Below are 26,649 nucleotides of genomic sequence, written 5' to 3'. Positions count from 1 at the left end.
AAAGTAATTAATGTCCTGATTATACCCTCAGCAAGAATTACATGCAGTTATCATTTAGAATTATATTTAATGCATTTGAGACATTAATTTGGGAAGAACTGGACTTATTAGTCTTCCGAATTGTATCCTTAGGTTATGCCTCTCACTAAATAAACTAAAAGAGTTGTCATTTATAGTAGCACATGATCTGTATGGTAAAGACATGTGATTAAAAAATTAGACTTAAAATGTTTTTTTTTAATCTTTTTTTTAAATGTTTTGTCTTTTTATTTTTTGGCTGCGCCATGCGGCATGTGGGATCTTAGTTCTCCAAGCACGGATGGAACCCGTGCCCCCTGCGTTGGGAATGTGGAGTATTAACCACTGGACTGCCAGGGAATTCCCTTAAAAGTGCTTTTGATGAGAAAATAAGACTGTCCTTAACTTGTCAGAGCCTGTTGAAAAACAAAAAAGGAATAAGTAATAAAGGAGAAAAGTGTTTAACCTGTGGTTAAACTATTTGAGTCCGCAGTTAATATGAGCAGTTGCTGTGGACGTGCGTTTGCGTTTAGATTCTTTCAGTATAACGTTAATTAGGCAGCCGTTTTGTGTAAATGCACTCACAAAGCAAGGATTTGTGATTTCAGTACATCTAAGCAGCCATGGAATTTATAACTTAATCACAGGATGTGGTATTACAGATTAGGGGAGAAACTGGGAAATAACGTGATACAATTGGCATATTGTGTATTTTTCTTTTTATTAGTGTGCCGGTCCAACAAAAGCCCCTGGGTCTGTTTGACTTGTTCAAGTGTCCACTGTGGAAGGTAGGTGACATGCTTATTACTTCACTACCCAACTTGCTTTTTTCAGTTTACCTTTAAGCTTTATGTCAAAGTTTTATTGATTTGGATTTATTTAGCACCGTTGTTTAATTATAGTGTGTATGTAATTCTCTGTAGGGCTTCTTCCCTCTCCTAATAGAATCCCTTTGTTCAGTGATGGAACTGAGGAAAATCTAGGGGGAAAACCCCTTTATATTGATAGAAGAATTAATTTGATGATCAAGACAATCTACTAGTAATATTTGATTGACATGTGGCCAATTTTGTTTCACCTGTTACCTACCCTTCCCTACCTTTACTGACTTTTGAATCAAATCCCAGATATCACATCATTCTTCTGAAAACAAAACAGATAAAGGAATTCCCTCGAAAATGGTCTCACTGTGGAGTTCATTATTTATGCTAAGATGTACCAAATATATCATTGTTCCGTTAAGACATTTTTGCATTCTAGGAACTTAACACTCCCAAACCCAGTTCAAGCCTGAGCATTTCCTCCCAGTTCTTGGCTTCAAAATGATGTTACTTAAATACTTTAGTAACTCTTTCTTCTAGCACAAACTCAAATAAATATCAAACTTTGTGTGTCTGGTAGTAGCACATTTATTTCTGTGGCTCTTTTAGCTTAGAAAATCTGCTTTGAATTTACTTCAGAAGTTAGTAGCTTAGCATCAAGGAGGTGGGAAATCATACTGAGTCACACAGGCTGAAATTTATATTGTATTTATTTGGACAGTTTCCCCATCGTTATTCGTAAACCCTCATTGCATGAAGAGAGCATCTTTGTTCAGTTAACTTTTGATTTTTCACATTTTTAGTCCTGGAATTGAGTCTATTTTTCCATGTACACTTAAGAGTACTTTTGGAAAATGTTAACTGCATATCTTAATTGTGGTTATTGTGGTTTTGAAATCTCTAGGATTTGGGGAACCTGAAAATACTTTGTACAGATAACATTTTTTTTAAAAAAGAAGAAAAGTAGAAGCACTTAAATTCTGCACTTGAAGAGACAGATTCCTCTCCTAGATTTTGAGAGGTGAGAATTATAATGCAATAAAATTTATATAGTTCTATCCTCCAGTTGTCTCATAGTGCTTTACAGCCTAAATCTGGAAGGTCATATGTCAACAAAAAGACCTGACATACTCTCAAAAAGTGGAGACATTAGTGTTCTTAACAGCAAGCAACAAACAGTTCTCTAAGTAGGTATTGGAAAAATAAATTGAAAATTTTCTAGGCTCTGTAGGTAGTATGTTTCCAGTATGTTTGGAAATCTGACATGGTTTCAGAGAAATATAATTAAGTAGATTACACAGATAATGAGAGTAACCTGCATTTGGATCTTCATTTTACATAGCTGATTGGCTAATTTTCTTTTGCCATGTAATCCTGGGTGTTGATTGCCAAGAATGACAATTTTCTTAGTAATTTAGACCACTTGTCTTTAGGGGAGTCTTAAACTGAATATTCTTTCAAACTAGGAAATGTACTTTATCAGTAGTATATTTGAGTTATATATTGTATTGGTCTTCATGACACCATCCCTTTTATTTTTCCTATTTTTTGTGATTATTGTTAAAAAATCTGTGACATGTATATGGACACTTTTCCTTTTTAGACCAAATTGGTTAAAATCTAAAACTAGATGAGGGAAATATTTATTTTTACGTGGTAGTTTATACATGACTGTCAACTTCTGACACGTATTTGAATATTAGCCAAAACATTGCTAATCTTAATGTTAGCAGTAATACACTTCTTACTTTATCACTGACATTTATTACAGTAACCATGGAAATATCTAGTACATTTGGAGGCTACAGTATGGTGGCTAAAGGAACTATATGTACTATTCATTAATTCATGCATTCTGAGCCATGGATTATTTAATCACCTAACAACCCATGAGATATAAGTACTATTATCTCTGTTTTATCAATGAGAAAACAGAAGTAGAGAGGTTAAGTAACTCACCCAAGGTCACCAGGCCATTATGTGATAACACCTGCTAAAACCCAGGCTGTCTAATTTTTGAGTTTATACCTTTCTTTTTTTTTGGAGGTACGCGGGCCTCTCATTGTTGTGGCCTCTTCCATTGTGGAGCACAGGCTCCGGATGCGCAGCCTCAGCGGCCATGGCTCACGGGCCCAGCCGCTCCACGGCATGTGGGATCTTCCCGGACCGGGGCACGAACCCGTGTTCCCTGCATCGGCAGGCAGACTCTTAACCACTGTGCCACCAGGGAAGCCCTGAGCTTATACTCTTAATCATTATTTTTATTTTAACTCAGCCATATATACAATGGAATTAAAAATTCAGTTTAGTCCACTTTTGTGAACAGAAGACCCTACACACAAGTCTTGGTTATGTTTATTACAGTGAAAAGAAGGGGGGAAAACGTGATCAAACTCTGAGTAGAGGTTAGTAGTGCCTCTGATGCTTCCAGGTTTCCTGGGGTAGAGAGGCCAGGCTTGGAGTTGGTCCTCCTCACTTACCACAAACTATCCTACTTTCCCCAAGGTAAGTGTTGCTCGTACAGTTAAGGCACATCATGACAAAAATGTCACCTTAACTCTCTGAGCAGGTTTACTTTGCCACTATTTAACTGACATTTGTTTTGACTGTTCTGAGTTTACAATTAGGCCTTACCTTCTATAAATTGGCAGCTTTCTAGGAACTGGGAAGTTTTTGTTTTATGAGGGTCTTCAAGTAGTGGTCAGTTATGGCATTGTACAGTATTTAGGTGAAGGTGTAGATGAACCCTTATTTCAGTTTCATTTTGCTTTTTGTGATAAAATGATTTATTAAATCTGAGTTGGAAAGTGTTAGAAAATTTTTCTGACTGTAGTCAGCCTTTGATTATCTTTGCCCATGTAGTAAGAAATAACAGTTTATATAAGCTTAAGATAATTTCTGTTCTGTTTGGATTTCTTTTAAACAAACCTATTTCCATATTAGTGGAGTGATTATTCAGGCATTCAAATGAAAGGTATGAAGCCATATTGATGAGAAAGAGATGGGAGATTATCCTGTTTCCATATCTGACTCTCATGTTTTATATTAGGCAGCAACCTAAGCAGAGCCTATGGCCCTGTGGGCAGTGATTGAGTAATTTAGTTTGCAAAGCTTGTCTTTGATAATAGCTGAGTTGGGAGTTAGCAGCCTAAGAAAACTTAAAAAAAAGAAAAAGGCTATATAGCAAAATTATCAGCAAAGGGGTTAATAAGTGATAATCTCAATGGTATTGAAACTGGTTTGCATAGATAACACCTTTCCTTGCCTGGCCCTAGTCTTGTGTACAATAATAAGTTGACTGTATTTGATTGCAAAAAAGCATATTTTAAGTACTCAGCTTAATAAATCACTAAGTGATGAATGCTCTTACAGGATTGAATGCTCTTTATTAGAAGGAATTCTTTCTTATTCTGATTTGATAACCATCTAATTTTATTATCATCTCCTGCTACTTTAACTTCCCAAGCAATATTTAGATTACAATACATTTTCATTTGATTTTTGTAAGGTATGTGAATGGCCATGCAAAAAAACATTATGAAGATGCACAGATACCCTTAACCAACCATAAGAAATCAGAAAAGCAAGAAAAAGCTCAGCACACAGTGTGTATGGATTGCAGTAGCTACAGTACATACTGGTAAGTATTAATATTATCTGAAAATGCTATTCCTTTACTACGTGTGTGCAGTTTTCTCGTCGTCCTCACTCTTTCCCCTCCCCCCAGTCTCTAAGCCAGTGGGGACCGCCATTACTGCCTTTTAGTCCTGTTGGAATTCACAGAGGACTGGGGGCTATCGGGAATGCTTGTCCTTATTCATTCAGATGTAAATTTAAATTGCCCTTTTCAGCCTCTAGGTCTCCTCTTCTTTCCCATCCCACTAAGCTTCAGGGAAATGAAAAGTATTTGTTGTTGTTCATTATAATTCCTTTTCTTTTTTTGTTTTTAATTGAAGAATAATATTATTATAATATGATAAAAACCCACATTCCTACTGTCCAGTTAAGGTTTTGTTATATAATCTTTAACTTCTTTGTTTAAAAAATTATTTTGACAGTCTCCCCTGTCCCAACACAGTTCCACTCTCCTCTTCTACTCTGTAGATAAACATCAAGAATTTTGTGTGTAGCCTTTCAAGCTAATTTTTAAGTGTCACATCCTTTAAAAGGGTATTGGAGGCCCTGTTCTCTCTTTGTAATATACTATACATGTCTGTTTCATGTAAATGACAATAAAGTAAGAATTTTTCTGACTACTTTGAACAGGTTATTCAGGTTACAAGTGATGTTTAACAATCCATATCCATTCGGTATGCTCAAAGAGTCAGTGTATTTTACAGTTTTAACTTTGGCGTGAAGCAAATTTCTTTCCTTGACTAGTAAATTATGAATAATTCTTTATGGTTTTAATCATTTTACTGAATTCAAAAGGTTTCTGACATTGAAAGGAAAAAAAAAAGCCATTTAAAGGAGCCCTTTTATTTTTGTTTTTGTTTTTGCCATATAGCCCTGAAATGTTACATGAAGGCAATACTGGGCAGGGATGGGGATTTAAAGTCCAAATATTGCTTTTGATTCACACTTTCTACTGAAGTTGTGTGCTAATCCTTTCTACATTATCCTTAGCTGCTTATTGTATTGTAGAAAGGTGTCTTATCAAAAGGAAGAAAAAAAGGTCAGTGGCCTACCAAGTTTACATTTTTACAGGTTTACCATTATTACACTGTGGCTATTGAATAAAACATTGTAAGGTTTAGTCCTGTAGATCACTAGTATTTCAGTGATCCTCTGTGTGGAAGATGTCCGGACATGGAAGAGAGAGAGACAAGCTAGAGGTACATGAAGACATCAGTAAAAGTGAAAATCTTGGGAAGATTTTCTGAGCCTAGTGCTGAGTTTATTATTATTTGCTCTCATAAAACACCCCTTCCTACAAAAATTAAGCATTAGCCAAGCTGTTAAAGTGTTTTCATTAGTTTCCCCCCCTTTCCCTGAGGACACTTATATACTAGAATGACACAGCTATCTAATTGACAGAACCATGTGTTTCTGTAAGGTTGTAAGTATTTCTCTTTAAACAGCAGGAATTAAGATCGTTCTTGAGGTATCTGTCTCACAGTCATCATTGCAGGTCATGTCAACCTGTATGCACCAGATGTTGAAAGCGTTCATTCTTCTTGATTTTTAGTTAGCAATGTGCATGAAATATTTAATGGGGAAATTTGGAAATACAATTAAATCTCTGTGTGCAGTGGGTTTTCTTGCTGTTGGTAAGATTATGAGGAAATAGTAACTCTTTGAGGAAATTTAAGGAATTATCTTGGAATTTTCCTAATGGAGTGGAATTATATTTGTAGGTCTCTTTAAAGATATAGACTATATACTTTAATGTCTTTGTGTATTGCATTTTAGAGGAATACCTTTATTAACTAGGACTGGAATTTAATTTGCTTTATATTGGTATAGTATGCTAAAGTACAAGTCATTTCACGGCTGAATTGGAATTAAATGGCAGATCTTGGACCTAGGGGGAATATACACCGTGGCAGGGGTTTCTTGGCCAGTTGCCAGTCTTTTGTGTGAAGTTATACAGAGCCGCAAGTGTGTGGACTCCGAGAGCTTCTGAAATGCAGGAAGGGAGCTGCAGCTGGTCACATAACCATCTCATTTGTGGGTTTAGAACAAAATGCCAGGGAATCATCCTGTAGCATTATACTGACAGCCTAAAAGGAAACTGTGCTAGTAGTAAGCTGATGAAGCTGTAGTTTAAATTAACATTTTCCCCACACCTCACTATGATTAAGAAACAAAAAAGGATTTCTTCTGTATGCGGTGTGTGTGTGTGTGTGTGTGTGTGTTATTTTCCAGTGCACCTTAGTAATTTCACTTCAGTTTGCAAATTTTCCTTGTATATAAATTTCTGGTGGTTACACTAATTGGTTTACTTTAGAGGTGTAGTAGGTTTAACCTATTCGATTATTAATTATTATGCTTGTAGTCAAAATATTTTGACTATAGCTAATGTTAAGGCGCCTTTTCCATGTGCTCTGTCCTCTGAAGAAGTTGAAACATGCTCCGAGGCTTACAGTTTTTCTATCCTTATTTTCCCTTTTCCAAGAGTCCCTGCCTTTGTCCTATCTTTGCATATCCTTTATGAGGTTATCATTGAGCACTCCCCCCCTCCCCCAAGTAACTCCAATTGTAGCTGGATGTAATCTCCCCTAAACTCACAGTCCTTGGGATACTTATAATTTCCTGCTGCATGTTAGTTATTTGTAAATGTCCTTGGGGACTGCAGGAACCATATGTCAGATCTTTGTATTGTCCACAGTACTCAGTGTCTGGTGCTGAGTAAGCAGTAGATGTTTGAAAGACTGAATTTTGTTAACTATTTTCCAAAAATGGGGAAGGTTATACCAAATCTATACTATTGTGCCCTCCTGATACTTTTGGAGGACTGAAGAGCTGCAGAACCCTTTTCCTGAAAAAGACTCAAATCACAGCTTATGTGAGCTATTCCATTTACCTCCCGAGGGGAACACCCTTGCAGAGCAGGTCCTTTCACTTCTGATATAAACTGGGCATCCAGGAGAAGCACATATTAACCAAAGCAGAACATAAAACAGGTCATTATTTCAAAAGAGGGAGAGAATCATTTTGGTTTGACACAAACCCACTCCTTTAGGAGACAAATGAAGATTTTAGTAAAAATGAAAATCTTAAGATTTTCACACAAGGGCAGGTGTTCAGATTATTGTGTGTGTGTTCAGTAATATTTCCTTTCCTCCTACCCCAAATTCCCTCCCCCAGTTAATACAAATGGAATTGTATGTGGTACATTATTGTATCAAAAAAATAGTAAAATTGATTGAGAAGAAACAAAGATTAAAATTAGGAACTTTTTTTTTATTATTATTTTTGCGGTACGCGGACCTCTCACTGTTGTGGCCTCTCTCGTTGCGGAGCACAGGCTCCGGACGCGCAGACTCAGCGGCCATGGCTCACGGCCCCAGCCGCTCCGCGGCACGTGGGATCTTCCCGGACCAGGGCACGAACCCGTGTCCCCTGCATCGGCAGGCCGACTCTGAACCACTGCGCCACCAGGAAAGCCCTAAAATTAGGAACTTTTATTTGACTTATTATGTAGATAGACATTTGGAGTTAATAGATTTAAAATACTGAACATATAACTTTTGACATCTGACATAGTCTTGTCAACTTATCAACAATAGCTGAATTTCTGAGAATTCAAAAGTATGAAAGGAGTATTAAAACTAAATTACTAGAATTTTTCCTTCCTGGTAGGGTAGTGTTTTAAAGCACTTCTTCAAACAAAGAAATATTATGAAATGTGAGTCAATTCATTTGTCTAGAAGAAAGACTTGTATTTTAGATTTTAAACACCTATAATAAATAGCAGTTTTAATTAAAACTAATAAAAATAAAGCTTTTATTTGTGGGTTTAAATGGATGCTGAATCATTTTCAAAGGCAGTTGTGATTAAAAATTAAAAAGGGGAAGATCTTTTGTTGACTATCCTTATAAACTTTTGGGGCACAAATTTTCAGTGTTGTAAAGATTAGAGAACAGGAAGAATTTTGTTGATTTAAAAACAGTATTTTGAAGTTTTATTAAAAAGAAACTTTTTAGCACATGGTCTGAAAGCAAAAGGCTCCTTCTTAATAAGCTGGTACTTTTCTGCTTTTAACAAAGGAAATGAGTTTTCTCTGCAAGTATTCTAATTTTCCAAAATTGGCTTAGTTGATGGCCACGCATTAGAATTGAATAAAAGAGAATTTAAAAATAAGCTTGCTTTCTAAAAGAGTTCTTTGGATTTAACTTTTCTTGGTTTGAAATAGATGAAGTCACTGGAATACCAGCTTTTTTAATTTTGTTTTTTGTTTTCTGTAACTATATCTGTCATTTATAATAAAGCTGGAGGTCAAAGTTTACTCTAGGTGTCATATTATGATGTTATCTATTATACAAGGGAATGAAAAGGAATTTAAAACTTAGTGATCGATTTGCCATTGCCCTTTCTTGAGGGGTACTTTTTGCATTAAAGTTTTTTGATTTTGTTTCTTTGGTATTAGTATTATACATGACTTACTGTATAAAGATTGCCTTATAGCCAGTAGATTAAAGGACTTGTTCCTTTACTGTTGCGTAAAAAATTCAGGTTCATTTGTATGATGATTGCTTCTTGTTTCATGTGGGTGAAGAAGAATGATTTGGTCTGGGAATATTTTCTTAGTGCTTCAAGAATATGATGCGGAGACTTATGACTTGGGTAGCTTCAATAGCACTTACAACAGGAATGGAAAAAGCTTTAGAATTTTAAAGCTGAGAGAGAGAGAGATTTTCTTTGTTTTGAGTGTGACACCTGCACCACATAATATGGTAGCAGTTGAGCAATTAAAAGTGGCTAGTGGGACTGAGGAATTGAATGTTTTATTTTATTTTAACGATTATGTTTAAATTGCCACATGTACTGGTAGCTACTGTATCAGACAGTGTAGCCTCACACTTAAAATTTAACATTGAGTATATTAATATTATGAAACTTTAAAAACCTTAAGACAAAAATCTGATAGAAACTCCAAAAAGAAAATAAGTCAATTTCACTAACTAAAATAGTTGTAAATAAGTATAACTTAAAGCAAATCTAACCCAGTAAAATGTGTCAAAAAGAAAAATTATATAATTACTGAGTTAATTTCACTAGTCTGCCAACATATTCATTTTAAAGGGAATCCCAGATGATTGTATCATTAGAAGCAAAAATACATTTATAAATAAGCCATTTCTGATTTTTAAAAAACTAATAACATTGAAATAAAAGGAAACTATTAAAATATGATAGTTCCCTCCAAAGAAAGCAAACAACATATGCAAATTGATGAAATACTAAAGCTATTTCCATTAACATCAGAAACAAGACAAATACTTCCTGTCAGCATTTACATCATCGTCACTATTATTAAACATTGCTTTGGCAGTTCTATCCATTGAAATAAGACAAAAATTGTTGGTATATATATTAGAAAAGAACAAATTATTTCTGCTTTCAAATTATATAATGCTGAGAAAACTTGGGACTTTAGTAGAAAACAACAAGTAGAATTAATAATTCATTTTGAGATGGTGATACATAATAAATATGCAAAAACGAATAGCTTTCTCTTCATTAGCAGTCATTAGTTAAAAATGGAAATGACCAAACAAAAAAACAGACATTCAACATAATGACCAAAACTATAAACTAAATCTAGGAATAAGTATTACAGAAAGATACAAAGCAAAGATATGGATCCTTTGTGAAGAAAACTTGACATTGTAAACAGTTCCTTTCCCCCTCAAATTTTTACCTTCAAAAGTTTTCCTGGAGACAGGGTCTGATGAACATGATGGTCCTCGAACATACTGTTCACAACATCCAAAAAACTCAAAATAGCGGATATGTTGCTTTATTCAATACATAAATATTCATCGAGAACCAGCTGTATGTTAGGAACCTAGTCTTTAGTGCAGTGGTCTCTAAAATAATGCACTTGAAGGTACGGGAGGAAAATAGCAGAACTTTTATTAAAACTTTTTATCTGGCAAAAATAAAATCATTGGCAAATATTTAAAATACCTACTGCCAGTGGTCTGTAGACTACGTGGTTATGTGTCATGAACCACACACGGAGTGTCCTGAATCAGCTTCACGTGTGGCGTCCTCTCCCTTGTTCACTTTTAGCATCGTGCAGTATGTTAACGGTTTTTGTCTGCCTAGTTACATGGGTTTATTTAATTTTACCAAGAATCAACCCTCTTCAAATGGATACATATTTTAAAAGATTTTTTTATGAGAAGAAGTCCTCCAAGATAATAACAGTAACAATAGTAAGACAAATACTGGTGAACAAGGAAAAGGTAAGCTGACATACACTCCTACTCTGAGCTCATCAGATACATTTTACAAAGTAAAAATATTGGCTATCTAATAAAAACACAGACTAATCAGATCTGATAAATTGGACAAAAAGTTTGAGACTGTGTGAAGTATGAATTTATATCCATTATCATTAATGTCAGACCTCACCCTATGAGGTGATACTAGTTTAATAATGAGATACTAGTTTAATAATGGTATGAAGACATTTAAAAAGTTTATTTCATCTCTAGCTCATTCTTCTAAAATTTTTCTTTTTTTATACTATATGCATATTAATTTAGATTTACTTGCATATGTAATTAGTACAAATGTGTAAATGTGTTGGGGGTGATGGATGCTCAGTTTTGTGGCTTAATTTTTATCTGATTAGGAGCCATTGAGAATAATTTGAAGATTTCGTCTTAGTGGACTGGTGTTTTTCCTTTTATAATTAGAGAGGGCATGAGGCACAGGCTGGAAATAGGAAGGAGACAAGTGTTTCTAAAGTTAGAATTTTTAAAAGGAGGTAAACCCACGTTAAATTTTAGGATGAGAAAATAATTGAGCCATGCTGCATGTTTTAATTTTTGGAGAATGGGGAAAAAGTACAGATAGGGATGAACAAGTAAGGAATATTTTTTGTTGTTAAACAAGTGAATGGTGCTACAGGGAAAATACTGAGGGAGGGTAAGGGAGTTGGTGTATGGAATGAAAGCTTAAATCTAAACATAAAGCAGGTAACACTGAAGTGAAAGGGAAGATTGGGAGGAAAAGATGAGAGAGAAGAAAATTTAGGTAAGGTCGACATTGCAGGGACCATCAAATACTATAGTTTAATTCGGCTACAGATATCTATGCGTTTGAAAGTCACTGTATTTGGGTGGGGCAGAGGGAGATATCATACTAAAGGAAATAACCAAGGTTTAGAATAAAATATTAGTTGAGATGAAGGAGGAAAAAGATGGGTTTGGGGGAGATTATAGAGAGAAAAATATTTAGAAAGGATTAGGCATGATTAGATGCTAGAAATTAGAAAAAAAATCACAATCTTAAAAATGTACACATAAGGAATCAATGTAATGAAGAAATTGGACAATTTTGCTATTTATTAGAATAAGCAGAATTTGAAATAACTTGAGCTGTGATATTATCAGTTTTTTACCAAAGTATAATAGTAGTATAAATAATTGGTATTTCTTATGAAAATTTACCTGCTACGTGTTCTCTCAGTGCAAGGTAATAAAATTAATTGTGTATCTTCTGCTCTGAACAGCAGTATATATATAATACCCTACTCTACATTTAACAGTTTATTAACTATTGGCTTGAAGTACGTTAAAACTACTTTAGTGTCATATTTGGTTCAAGGAATTTGGTTTGAGACTAATTTTTACATAGCTAAGATGATAGTATACTTTGCCTCAAGGTGTTAGAAGTAGAGAAAGATACCAGTACCTTCTCCTTCCCTGCCTTTTTATATCTGATTTCCTTATCTAACATCTCTAATATGTTGCCTGATATGACTTCTAAGTATTATTTTTTTGTCTTTAGTGTTCAGTTTACTTTAATTTCCTTAAACAGTTCTTTCTTTTTAGTAAATACAGAAGTAAACATTTTCCTTGTCTGACAAGTAGTGTGTTAGAGGTAGAGCTCATCTTTACTTGAAGAATCACCTAACATCACGAAATTTAAACTTGCTGAAGTGTTAATATAATAGACTAAAAGTTGGTTGTGTAATATAGGTAGTTCCTGACTTTTGTTTGCTAGACATGTGAAGTCCTATTTATATGAAAAGATGCCAAAACCTGGACCTCAGCTCCAATTTCTCAGTAGAAAGATGAAAAAGAGGAGTAGAACTTTTTATATTATTTCAGTTACGTTTTGGGAACCAGGTGTATTTTCACCTTGCAACATTTAACCATATTTTATAACAATATTTATTTCAAAATGGGAAATGCATTCCAAGTTTCAGAGGAGCAATCTAGAAGCTTTGAAAACACAGCCTACAAGTTATGCACTTTTTTGTACTTATTCTGGTATAATCTCCTTGAAGGGAAAACTAAGAATAGTGGCTAAATTTTGTTTTTCAGGTGTTAGAGGTAAGCATAATACTGACCTAATACCTTCAACACAATTGTAAACCAGGAAGAGATTTTTAGAACTTGTTTACTTTAAATCCTTCTTATTGCCTTGGGACTTGTTAATATCAGTATTAGTGGGATAGTTTCCAGTTTGAAAGCAGCATCTCAGCTAAAGACTAAGGTAACCAGACAACATTTAAATTCTTATTTACTTCCTACTTTTGTTACTTATTTTCTTTTCACCTCTGGGCCAGGGAGGAAGAAGAAATCAGAACAGGGGATGGGGGCAGCTAGAGACGGGTGTGCTGTGAGGCAGCCCTGGTTACACAGCAAAAGGAAGCTGACATTTATTGACCCTCTACCACGTGCCAGGCGCCCCTGGACGTTTTGACCTGTGGAAGCAGGTGCTTTCCTTTTATCATCGTCATCTCATAACGCTTGTATAGTGTGGTGAATTCAGACAGGACAAAAGTTAGAATCTTAGAAGTAAATGTCCTTCATAGTGACTGTAAGAAGATCTAAAAATGACTCTTGGCAATAAGGACAATTGTGAAAACTTAAAACTTTTTAAGCCAGTGAGAACAAATTCAGCCAAAATAAAATTGGCTTCTTATAGTTCATTAAAGTTATATTTATTACCTCTTTATAATATTGGGTAGTATTATAGTAGAACAGCTAGTATCTTAGATATTTTCTAGGCTAGCAGTGCTGTGCAAGAGAAATAATTCGTCACATATGTAATTTAGAATTTTCTAGTAGCCATGTTAAAAAAGCAAAGACAAACAGGTTGATTAATTTTAACTGTATATTTTATTTAGCCCAGTTATCCAAAATATTATCATGTCAGCATGGTAATCCATATAGAATTATTATAGTGTGCATGAAACCTTCAAAATCCAGTATGTATTTTACACGTACAGCACATCTCCATTCAGATGCTAACTTTTCGTCAGAAATGCTTGATCTGTATTTAGTCATAAAAATTGCAGTTAAAAATGTAGATTCCAAACACTATTAAAAATTTTCCAATAAATGAATAAAGTACCAAAAAACCCCATTTTCTTTAATACTTGGCGTCTGTTTTGACAAGACTGACTCATCTTTTTTAGAATAATTGAGCCCAAAGCAAAAGCATATCAGTCTCAAAACTGTATCTAATTTAAGTAAATCCACTAACTCTTGTAACCACTCAGTATTATCAACATCAAATTCAAAGGACCATTATATAAACTGAAAATCAACTCCAAATTTGTCCATATCAACGAAGCATTCTTCAATTTTTCTTATAGATTTTGCAGACAACTTACATAATGCCATCGTATTTAAAATCTTCTGTATATTTGTTCACATTGAAATGTGTAAAGTCATTATTGATTTGTATTATGAATAGTTTAAATTTTAACATAAATTCTCATACCTGTCTAGCTAGGTCACAAGCAAGCTTTTATTCTCTCCTTGGATCTTTAAATTTAGCTCATTCACGTGCACTGTGATATAGGTGAAAAAATGTAAATCATGCTGTGATGTTTTCTCTTTGTTCAGTATTGGCAGGTGTTTCTTTTGTTTCAAGAAAATCTTGAATTAGAGTTAAGAGTACAGTAAACCTTTGTAAAATTCTTCCATGACTCAAGCAGTGAACATTGGCAAAGAACATGTAGTCATTAATTCATTATCTTCCATTTCTTTTAACAGTTCCATAAACTGGTGATGAGTCAGAGCATTTGCACATGTATACTGAACAATTTCAATAACTGCATCCATGATACAGTCTACTTTAGAGCACAGATATTTTCAATATGTTAATATGCAGTGGATCAAATAAGGGAAATAATTCCATTAAATCCGGGTTTTTGATCCCATGTAGCAGGTCCTTGTCTGTCTTGATAGAAACTTTTTCCTGTCTAGCTGAAAGTGACAGATGTAAAAGATTAAAAAATATTTACAACATGCGGTTGATTGTTTTTAAGGTTGCAAATAGATGAAGACATTTCAATTTGGAAGTCATTTGAAACAAAACGTACCCAAAGTATTAACTGGCCGTTGTCTCTTGTCTTGTAAAACTCATCTAAAGCGAAAAGTAGAAGTACTTACAATTTTCAAATGTTGAATGAATTGATCTTGAATAATGTTAGAAAGGTCTTTTATTCACTAACAGTTGCTTGATGGATCAACTGAAGATCTTTTACTTTTTGTAAAATATCCTTTTTGATCTTTATCTCAAATTCTAAAACATAACTCCCTTAACTGAAATAATAATTTAATGTTTCACCTCTCCATCTAAAAATGGTTTTCTTTCTTGAGCAAGAATTCAAGCTATTTTAAAGCTTGCCAGAATTACAAGCTCAAATCCTTAAAATCACTAAGAAACTTCTTTGTTATACATTTCATTCTGATTTCATTGATTGTGACAAATTTCATTGATTATTTTTTGACTGTAGAGAAGCAACTTATATTATTATGCATTTGCTGAAAATGACTCAATATTGTCTACTTTATTATCTTAAAACTTTTTTTACACAGCTTATTACTTTGGCTCTGCTGTATTAAGTCATAATTGCCATTATTTATAAAATTTGTGATACACCTTTTCCACTCAATACTGCCTCATTAGTGTGCCTATGTTGTCAATTACACATTTGTGTGCAATCTTTTTTTAAAAGTTCCAAACTTCATTTGGAAGTTAAAATTTTTTTTCATTGTTAGTTTTTAACCCAGAAAAATAATTTATTTGTATTAATTATTAAAATAAGTATTTCAGTTTAACTACCAATTACTATTTACATAGGTATCACTGTAACTCCTGCTGTCCGCAGAAAGTATTCAAACAAGCACATTACAGCGCTTCATTATTGCATAGAAAAATAACTGAAACCTTCTGTTGACATAAACTAGACTGGTGATATGCTTATGTGTGATCCTAGAAATGACATGTGCACCCACACTGTGCACTGCAGTACATCTTATATGATGTCATAATAAAAGTGAAATATAGTTTTACCAAAACCATAAAGTATTTAATGGAAATATATTTTATACTGCTTTAGTTAAATAAAATTTTATATCAGTTAAAATTTTAAAAGATTAAAATGCATTTCCTCAGTTGCATTAGTCACATTAGAACAGCTCTGGAGTCTAGAGAAACTTATTCACTTTAATAATGAACATTCAAAGAGATGAAGCAACTAGACCCAGTTAAGTCAGCTTAGTTCAGAATGGAGCAAGGCCGTAAATGAATCTGTATTTCAATATATGAAAACGTTCCTTTAACAAATGTTAAAGGCTGAATTCATGTCACACCAAAAAGAATTACTTTAATAAGAAAAAAATCAGTTATTTCATATAATCTGAAACAATTTGTTTCTTTAAACAAAGCAACCTTTTTTTTTTTTTGTAGAAGCTAAGGGGTTTACTTTTCAATGAGATATTCTAGCAGCATGTGTATACTTGAAAGATGATCTGAATTTGCTTTTAGACTTCATTCCCCAGATGAACACTAGCATTTGGAGTTATTTTTGTTTTGAACACTGGGTATTCTTTTAACCAAAATACGTGCATATATTTATGCAAACATAGAATGAAAATGTAAGCAGGAATTAGAGTAACAATACAATTTCATTCTTTAGTGAATGCCTGAGGTTCATGGAGGAACCAAGTGCCTTAAACCCAGATTTGCAGAGTAGACCTTACCCTCTTAACATTTATGCTGACAGGAAGCAAGGAATTAAGCCTTTTCACTAATTTAATTCCTTTATGTCTTTGTCATAAAACTGATAAGGAATTATTTTCCTGCCATTGCTGGTACTTTGATCATAGAGAAACGGTCTAGGATGTAAAAGGTAGCTTTTGCTATTTGTAGAAACGTTAGGGATTGACCACGGGAGCTTGGAGAGAATACGTTAGAGACTCTTGATTGACAACACAGGCAGTCAATTAATGCGGAGGGGCATGATAAATAATTACATATATATTTTACTTAAAGTTTTCAAAAGCACTCACATTTTGAATTCTGTGAATAAGAGACACAAGCCATGCTTTTGTGTGTAATCTTTTTTTTAAAAAATTACTTTCCCCCATCCTATTCACAATTTTTTTATAGACTGGTTTCAGGTATGTAAGACATGTTTTTTGGATTCTGCTAGAGATGACCTAATTTTTACTAATTGCTATGCATTCAAAATTTTTGTTTGCTCAGAATGGCAATGTTATTGTCATTATTCTTTGGTAGTTATAATAAGTGGTTTTGTACAAAGCTGCAGTTCAAAAGAATATTTTGGTACTAGCTTGTAAGTTGTTTTTATTAAAATTGGCCTTATTCTAGGAAGAAAATTGAATGCTAATGTACAAGTTAAAGTTTATTATGTGTGATTCCTTATATTATTTGCTTATTGACTCGCTAAAACACACACACACACACAATATCAGTTTTAAGGAACATCTTAAATGTCTTTCTTCAAAGCGGTTATCGGTTTCCTGAAAGATGTAGCCACTGTTTTTGTTTTCTAACACCTTGGAATGAAAAGATTCATTCTTCTCAACCATCTGAATTCAGTTTATTTAAATTAAATTATGTGTGAAATATATGGCTTTTAGTTTTTTTATTCAAATATCCCTACATGTTAATTACTTTTTTCCTGCTTTTCTCTTAAATCTCTCCTGCCTGCAAATTCCCCACTAATTTGAGTTGGGAAGGATCACATTAAAGATTTAGGCTTCGTGCTACATGAACAGAATTGGTGCTTTGTATTTCATTTTCCATGTATTACGTACTACTGAAAAGAATATAACACGTGTAGTAGCGTATTTCATTTTTGAAAGAGGAATTGAAGAGCTTTTGAATAAAAATGTGTAAAGAAACTGGTGTTCATTGCCTACGTGGCTTTTTATAAAGGACTCTTGAAAAGCATTCCACTGTGGATTCCAAGTCCTCTTTAAACTCACCACTGACAGTAACTGCCTGCAGAGGCATGTGATCATCTTGGCAGTAGCCAGGCCTTTTAGTGATTTCATTACTGTGGTTTCCTCAAGCTCTTTACACACATTGATTAATATTTTCCTTGCAGTTATCGCTGTGATGATTTTGTGATTAATGACACCAAGCTGGGACTGGTACAGAAAGTCAGAGAACACTTACAGAACTTGGAAAAGTAAGTAATAGGCCTTGGGAAAGAAGGGGTGGAGTGGGGTTGAGGGGTCTTTCAGCATTTCTGAGTGGGATTTTTGTTTATGAGTTCCATAACTTCATCACGTTTTTAGTGTGATTGAAATGTGAACAAAGTAAACTTTGGAGTTGGGTATCTGAAAATGCCCATAGTCAGTGATCATAGCTCAGCATTTATTTTGTTTAATATTTGTCATAAACCATGTGCAAGGGCTCCAGAGCCTGTTTTTCAGTTATTATCCACCAACTTATAAGCTCCTCAGTTTATTTGCAAGGGGAATTTTGGTAGTGCAAGGGAAGGGCAAAAAATGATACAAAATCATTAGAGTTACCTTTGATATTAGAAAATCCTTATCCAAATGTATTATGAGGTCTTCTTAGAAACTCTGAAATTTATGTATCAAGGGAAAATAGGTTTAATTATATTATTGTTCAGCGTGCATCTATGTGATAGCACAAGATCCTAGTTTCTTCTTTTCCTTTTTTTTGTTAGGGGCAGTATTTATCACTTGAAAGTATAGGAAGCTGTGAAATGCTTTGTCATCGTAAAGAAATTAAACTGCTTAAGTGAATAGAATTATTTTTTGCTATAGCCAAATAGGTTAGTCAGATAAAGCTCACTAGACCCAAAATTCAAGCAGTAAACAGAAACTCCAGTAGCAATGTCTTTTGAAGCTGCAGTGGATAGAAGCGTGGCCCTGACTCAGGTGAAAATGGTCGCTGACTCAGGTGAAATTTGTGTAAATCACCCCTAATTGTCAGGTGCCATCTAATTTATTTATTTTTTGTTGTTTTTTAAAAAATCTTTATTGGAGTGTAATTGCTTTACAACATCTTATTTATTTTGACAGTTGATGTATAAAAATGGTATTGTGAGAACATGCCACAAGTGAGAGTCCTTCAGCAAACTTACATGTGAAGCCAACAGAGTATTTTAAAATTGAGTGCTGAGAGGGAATAACCTAAGTTCTTTGAGTGAAACACTGTCTAGCTTTGGTTAACCAAAGTCTCTGTGCATGTCTCTGTCTAAACAGACTATAAGCTGATAAGGGAAGAATCGATTTCTTTGAAATCTAAGCTAATTAGAACAGTCTGGGTTTAAGTGCACTTTGGCTTGTCATCTTGGGGCTCCTCGCTTTTTCAAAGCGCCTCCTCCCTTTTAATTTGAACAAAGCAGCAGGAGCATATCTAGGGTTAGAGACACAGGTATAGACACACAGATCTAGAATATTGAATTTGGTCTGAAATAATCACAGTTAACTGTGAGGTAGGAGATTCCTGCAGTAATTTATGTAAATATCACTCTTTGGTGTGGTGATGTCATTGTAAAGATCTTACTAACTTGATTCTTTGTTATAGAAGTAGGTAGCAACCAAATTATTTCTTCCTGCCACTTATAGTTTTCTCTAAGAAAAGACTATATCATCTCAATGACAAATAAATTCATCAGAACTAAGTCAAAGGGAAAACCGGAAGTTCAAGAACCTGCATGCGTTTATGCAGATATTGAATCTTTTATTTCCATTTATTTCTTCGTCAGGTAAAAGCTGTCACAGACTGCCTTGTCTACACTTCTCCTTGGTCCCACTGAAAAAGCTACTTTGCAGTCCTTTTTCTATGTCGATAAACATTACCTAAATTTATTTTTATTTTTTCAAAGATAGCCTTTACTCTGTAATGGAAGCTACAATGAAAGAACTATGATTACATTTGAGTTTTACTTGAGACTGTTTAGCGTATCCTCTGGAGAAGCACTGCACACCAGAAACGTTGTATTAATCTACACTGCCCAGTATGGTAGCCACTAGACACACGTGACTATGGAGCACTTGAAAATTAGCTAGTGTGACGAGGAACTGAATTTTACATTTTTAAGTTTAATTAATTTAAATTTATTAGCCACATGTTGTGAGCAGCTACCATATTAAATAGCGTGGATCTAAAGGATTCTGCCATTTTGAGAATCATTGATGATAAAATTTAATGACATATTTTTAAAAAGCTAAATGCTTTTTTTTGTATAGGTTAAAACCAGAAGTTAACTATTAGGCATTATCACAGTACATACACTGTGCTTGTGAGTGAACTTCTTTACTCACAGAATTTGTGAAGGAATAACTTAACATCGTAGTACATATGGGATTATCTCTTCTTACCTTGTAGTCACCAGTACACTGAGAGGGACATACATTTCTGAAGACGTTTTTCCTAAGAATATTTTTAGATTTGAAACAGCTGACTGTCACTAGATCTGATGCTCTGAAGACAGTTCATGTGGAAATTTTGGAAAGAAAAATAATTATGTATTTTCTTTGGATTAACCTGGTACTTTTGGAAGATGGGAAAGAGTTGGTAGACTTAAAAAGTCTATATTGTTTAATGGTAACTTTCACTTCCTTTAGATTAGTTCCCCTGATACATAATAATTTTAAAGTGAAGATAGGAATTATTTCCTCTGAAGATAGGAATTATTTTCTAACAAATTTCAAACTTAATATCTCTTTCAATGAGAAACATTTAGATAATTTAAATTCAGAATTTATGTGCTAATTAGAATTTGTTTTAGAATATGCTTTGTAGCAGAGCTGAATCAAATGAATTGATACATGCCTATGCGTCTATAATTTATCATTCTGCAAACTCAGATTATATCATCATCTATTACAACATACTAACAAAATATGATACCTTTATCAAAATTAAGAAAGAAGTGGCATAGAATTTGAGACTTAATGTTAAATCTCAGAATAATCATGTCAGACCAGTGTTTTTCTTTTTTACGAGTAGTGGATGTTCTCTTGTTTGAAGCTTCACCGTTGATTAGGTAGATAGAGCGGTGGAGGAGAGGGACTGTCCATCAGACCACATCCACTTGGCCAGCGTTTCTGGGAAGCGCCCGGCGGGTGGCAGCTTCCAGTCCCACCCTGCTGGAGGAGCGGTGGGGATTTCCAGGGGAAGTGGAACTCCTCAGTTACTTGAAATACTTGTGGGCCACAGTGGCCTAACAAGTCACTTCCAGGGCTCCATACCCTAGATACTTAGAACAGCCATGTTTACTCTGTCTTGCTGTGTAGTGTTGTGTATGTATGAACGTCTTTTTGACTGTCTGTTTGTGCTTTAATAGCTCAGCTTTCACAGCTGACAGGCATAGGAAAAGAAAACTCTTGGAAAACTCATCACTGAACAGCAAGTTACTAAAAGTAAATGTAAGTAATTAAAATGTATTCAAATATAAGAATTGGTTGAGATCTAGTCACTGTTTGATTACAGTTCTAACATTAATGTTGCCCTTTATAAACTTTTATAAATGTATGCCTTGGATTTGGAATATTTTACAAAATGTTTGCCACTTGTACTGATGATTCTTGACGTGACTGAATACCCCAGCGAGTCTGTCTGTCAGTGCCTTCCTTCCGTCAGGATGACCACCGTGCTCCTCTGCCTTAGGAGGCATTTGTTCTTAACGCCTACTCGTGTACCTTATTACTCCATCTCTGTAGGATCCCAAAGATCCTTGCTTCCTTCTGTTAAAGGTCCCTAGTGCAAATTCTATGGGTCTGGGGCTTCCCTGGTGGCACAGTGGTTAAGAATCCCCCTGCCAACGCAGGGGGCACGGGTTCGAGCCCTGGTCCGGGAAGATCCCACATGCGGCGGAGCAACTAAGCCCGTGCGCCACAACTACAAGCCTGTGCTCTAGAGCCCGTGAGCCACAACTGCTGAGCCTGTGTGCCACAACTAGTGAAGCCCGTGCACCTAGAGCCCATGATCTACAACAAGAGAAGTCACCGCAATGAGAAGCCCGTGCACCTCAACTAGAGAAGGCCTGCACGTAGCAACAAAGACCCAACACAGCCAAAAAATAAATAAATAAAATAAAAATCTTAAAAAAAAAAAATGCTTTGGGTCTGAAGTTTTGGTAAGTTTTTTCCTTAGGGCCTTCATTAATACAGTTTCACCATAAAAGAATAGGCTTCCTCATTCTGATACCCATCTCTTACCAAATGTATGGCCATTAATGGAGTAACAAAGTTTAAAGATGACTAAATATTGTAAAATATACCAGTAATTTTGTCCTGCATCTACCTCTCTGCTGTCATGCTAGCTGTGTTTAGACACACAATTAAGTATTACAATTTCGTGGAAGAAAGAGCTAAAGTGATGCTTTGGGTTGGATGGGTAGATTCACTAACCACGTGTAGTACTCAGACATCACAGTGCATTTGTACAGCTAATCAAAAAACAAAGCCTTAGTCTTTAAGGGAAGTTCAGGTAGTTTTTTCAGATTGATATTCCATTGCTAGGAAAACATGTATTGGTCATTTGCATGGCTTAGAGTTAAAAGCTGGGGGACAGAAATACTTGGCATGTTTATATTTTTTCCAACTTGTAGTAGCTTTAATAGAGTCTTATGACGGTGTTAAGTCTTAAACTTATTTAAGGATCTTCCTGGTTTTTGCATTGTGTACTCCACAGTACTTATTAATGGTGACTTCCTCATAAACTTCCATTTAGAACAATCCTAGGATCAGAAACAGCCTTCTAAAAATATCCAGACACGTTTACAGAGAGTAGAAAGAGAATTTGAAATATTTGTTGGACTGAAAAGTATCAATTCCGAACTGGCTTGTTGTTAGAGTTTCAAATATAGGCCTTTGTTCTTCTTTGATGTTGAAACAGTTGACCTTCTCTCGGTATTACTGAAGGCCACCTCTTGTTCCATTTTACAGGGAAGCACCACTGCCATTTGTGCCACAGGCCTTCGGAATTTGGGGAACACGTGTTTCATGAACGCCATCCTTCAGTCACTCAGGTACTGTTACAGTCACAGCTTAAGTATCTGACGTTAGTTTCTGGTGGAATGGTTAAGAGCAAAGGCTCTGGGTTCAGATCCTGTCTCTGCCACTAACTCTAGCCTAGTAACTTGGGACAAGTTACCTCAGTTCCCTGTGCCTTAGTTTTCTCGTCAGTGAAATTGGGGATAATAGTCTACCTCACGGGGTAGTCGGGAAGATACTATATAATTTACATGAAGTGCTTAGAACAGTGCCTAGCAGTAAATAACTGTTAGCTGTTATTATTTAGTTCCTGTTCCTTCTTGAATAGGCTTGAGCACAGGCCAGCAAACTTCTGTAAAAGGCCAGATTAAATAAATATTTTTAACCTTTGCATGCCACATCCAGGCTTCCTCACACATCTTCTCCTCCCTTCAACACCCCTCTCCCTTTTAAACAACTCTTTAAAAATATAAAACTCACTTTAAAAATGTAAAAGCTCACTGGCCCAGGGTCAGATTTGTCCTGTGGGCCATAGTTTGCAGACCCCTGGGCTATAAGGAACCTTGTTCAGATAACTTAGTTCAATCATTAGTTGAGTCTTAAGTATGGTCATAAGATCAGATGTTTAGAAGATCTTCAAAATGTAAGGTGAGCAGGGACTTCCCTGGCGGTACAGCGGTTGACTCTGTGCTTCCACGGCAGGGGGCTCGGGTTTGATTCCTGGTCAGGGAACTAAGATCCCACATGCTGCGTGGCTTAAAAAAAAAAAAAAAAAAGTAAGATGAGCAGGAAAAATAAAATAGACAACAAGGCTGACCTAAGTTATACAGAAGAAATTATTTAGAAAGTTGCATACTTTTAGATTTTAATGTGGTATCAGAGACCACAGTAAATTATTTTCCCAAGGCCACCTTGCTAATGAGGAACAGAAGCCATGTGTGATCTCTCCTTAAAGGTACTGGCTCTCAGCTTATCTAGTCTTGCTCAAAGAAGAAATTCTAGTCACTACCGAATTCTCCTTGTTACTCTGTATAGTGTATTTAAACAATATGGTTGGTTTCATGGCTTTTATTTGAGGAAATTATTGAAAACTTGGGAACAAAGGCCCTGAAAAGAAAGAAATGGTGACAGGCTATATAGATGGGAAGGGGGAATTGAGGATTTCTGGAACAGAGATTTTGCTTTAAGGTCTTTGTTTATTTTTGCAAAGTCATCTACTTATATTCCCTTTAAAAAAAATATTTATTTATTTGGTTGTTCTGGGCCTTAGTTGTGGCTCCAGGGCTCCTAAGTTGTGGCATGCAAACTCTTAGTTGCAGCTTGCATGTGGGATCTAGTTCCCTGACCAGGGGTTGAACCCAGGCCCCCTGCAGTGGGAGTGCAGAGTCTTACTCACTGTGCCACCAGGGAAGTCCCCCTTATATTGTTTTCTTGGAGTAAATGAGGAAGCTTAATGAAGAAATGCAATGTTAAGAGATTGCATTGAGTATCATTTGAATGAGAAACTGAAATATCACATTTTCAAAATCCATATACTGTATAGGTCTCAGAGTGCTTTCTTTACTTCATAGTACATTTAAAAACTAATAATTTTTTTCCCTTCCTTTTAAAATAGTAACATTGAGCAGTTTTGCTGTTATTTCAAAGCGCTGCCTGCTGTGGAGTTAAGGAATGGGAAGACAGCAGGAAGGCGAACGTACCATACCAGGAGCCAGGGGGACAGCAACGTGTGAGTCTAAGAACATGTCCTTTCTGGCTTTGAGCTACAGAACAAATGACTCTTACTGGTGATTTCCACTGCATTATCTGAGTTAATAGGCACGTGCATTAAAAAAACAAGCAAACACCAAGACAACTCTCAATTGTGTTTAAGTATCTAGCTAGCAATCTTAATAATTGTTAGAATTCTTTTATTTCTATTTACCTAGTAGGCAGGACAAATGTAGCACTCCGCTTGTTGAGTGTGTGGATTTGGGCATTCTAAAATTGACATCTATGAAGAAAACACAGTTTTAGGTATAGACCGGCGTGAATATCATTAGTCTTTGTGAATTGATTTGTCCGATAGGGTTAGGTAAACCTGTCTTGGATAATTACATTAATTTGTAGTTATCAAATTAATTACAGAGCAGTACTGTCAATTTTTAGCTGATATGGAAGGAGAAAAAAATTGACAAGTGATTATTGAGAACCAAACCAATATATATTCAAATTCAGTGCAGCCACGTTCTCTCTGGGGTTCAGCAGGATTTATCATATCATCATGACCGTAAGGGGTATCTTAACATTTGAAATAGGGCTACGATTTATCATCTGTATGTATTTTAATGTAATGTTTTCCCTGCCTGCCCATCCCTGCTCCCACACACCCCATCCCCACACATTCTGAAAAGCCGTCTTATAATCTGACAGTGTTCTGCCTAGTTGCCTGAGGGAGAATAGGATAGGCCGTGTTAGGATAGTGTGTAGTGTGGAGTATGCAGTGAAGCCAGGCATTGGAGCAGGGATGGAATGATATCACTAGAAGTGGTGTTTTAAGAGTTTACTTTGGTAAGCAGCATATAGGATGAGCTGGAACGTGCCTGCATTCAAGGAGGCTCTTCACTTTATAGTCATTGGTTAGAGGGAATAGCCGTGAAATGAAGAGGAAAAAATACATGTGCACAAACGTTAAGGGAAGAGTTAGTAGTACCTGATGCATTAGTGTCATTTAGGGTTTAGTTACGAATTATAGAAATTGCCGCTGGCCATTTTAGGCAGAAAAGGAATTTATTGAAAGTCTGTTGGTGAGCTTACCATTAGTGGATGCGGGGGAAATCAGGTCTGGAGTCTAGGCATCCATGAGGGTGTCCCATTAGGACCGCTGTCCATGCTGCACCGAAGTTCGCATTGCCAGCACTGCTGGAGCTGGGTGCTGGGTGGATGCTGCTGTGACTGCTCGGCCCCTGCACTCCTTCCTGACTGTGCTCTTTGCCACCAGAAACAATCTGGCACTGTTCCAGCTTCAAATAGGCATACCCAGGCCGTGTACCTGAGTCCTGGCTTCAAGGGGGAGCGGGTGGGGGCTGAGAGAGCAAGTACCTGGCCTTTTCAGCTTCCACAGTAGGAGGCAGGCTTTGACTCTTAAGGTGGGGTTCCTCAAACATAGGATGAGGGTTCAGGTACTAGGGAGTAAAAGATATGATTTGTATCTCAGGAACCTACTGGATAACAGGGGTTAAGAAAGAAGATAGTGAGATTCTCTGTGATATCAACCAGGTTTCCACGAGTATGGTAGCTGTATTGACACATACAGTCATTGAAGTTGAGGAGGTGTATAAGCTTACCTACATGCATAGAAGACCAAAACTAACGGTGACTTAAACATCTGTGGTTTATCTTCTCACATAAAAGTTGGAGGTTATCCATCTAGGTTTGTTTCACACAATCATTGGGCTCCTCTGGCTTTCTGTCCCACCAGCCCTGGGTGAGACTCTTATCCACATCATCCACAATGGTGCTGGCGCACCACCGTTTCGTCCTCATTCTAGCTGGAAGGCAGAAGGAAGGGGTGAATGAGAAGGACCACTCTTTCTCTTTAAGGGAATTTGTCAGAAGTTGGGCACACTCAAAAAAATTTTTTTATTCCAGGAGCTCATGTGCCAAGAAAAAAATGGAAGTTGTATTCCTGTGGGAGAAGGGGCGATTGGAGACTGAGGGGCCGTAGGGAGAGTACGGAGAGCAGGTTTAGGACACAGTGAGTTAGAAGAGACAAGAGGGCAGCCAGTAGAAAATTCCTGTTGGAACCTGGAGACAGCTGAGTAAAAGTGGTCATGAGAAAAATCTGGAGTTTAGATTTGGATTTGAGAGTCATTGGTATAGAGGTGAGTGTTGAAGC

The 26,649-nt window shown here is 35.8% G+C and overlaps 1 protein-coding gene across 2 annotated transcripts in view; it reads left to right on the top strand.

Moving 5' to 3' along the window:
• Positions 1 to 26,649, top strand: part of USP3 (ubiquitin specific peptidase 3) — a 206,842-nt gene that overhangs the window by 141,057 nt on the left and 39,136 nt on the right. For both annotated transcript variants that reach the window (XM_024735155.1, XM_024735154.1), the window contains 6 exons: positions 746 to 806; positions 4,348 to 4,479; positions 17,900 to 17,983; positions 21,122 to 21,203; positions 22,725 to 22,807; positions 24,388 to 24,501. In XM_024735155.1, coding sequence (XP_024590923.1) covers positions 4,451 to 4,479; positions 17,900 to 17,983; positions 21,122 to 21,203; positions 22,725 to 22,807; positions 24,388 to 24,501 — 392 coding nt within the window. In that variant the 5' untranslated portion in view covers positions 746 to 806; positions 4,348 to 4,450. The remainder of the gene's footprint in view (positions 1 to 745; positions 807 to 4,347; positions 4,480 to 17,899; positions 17,984 to 21,121; positions 21,204 to 22,724; positions 22,808 to 24,387; positions 24,502 to 26,649) is intronic.

Source organism: Neophocaena asiaeorientalis, unplaced genomic scaffold (assembly GCF_003031525.2).
Source record: "Neophocaena asiaeorientalis asiaeorientalis breed wild unplaced genomic scaffold, Neophocaena_asiaeorientalis_V1.1 scaffold264, whole genome shotgun sequence".
NCBI lineage: Eukaryota > Metazoa > Chordata > Mammalia > Artiodactyla > Phocoenidae > Neophocaena > Neophocaena asiaeorientalis.
Note: the sequence above shows the minus strand (reverse complement) of the source record. Positions and strands in the feature narration are given on the sequence as shown.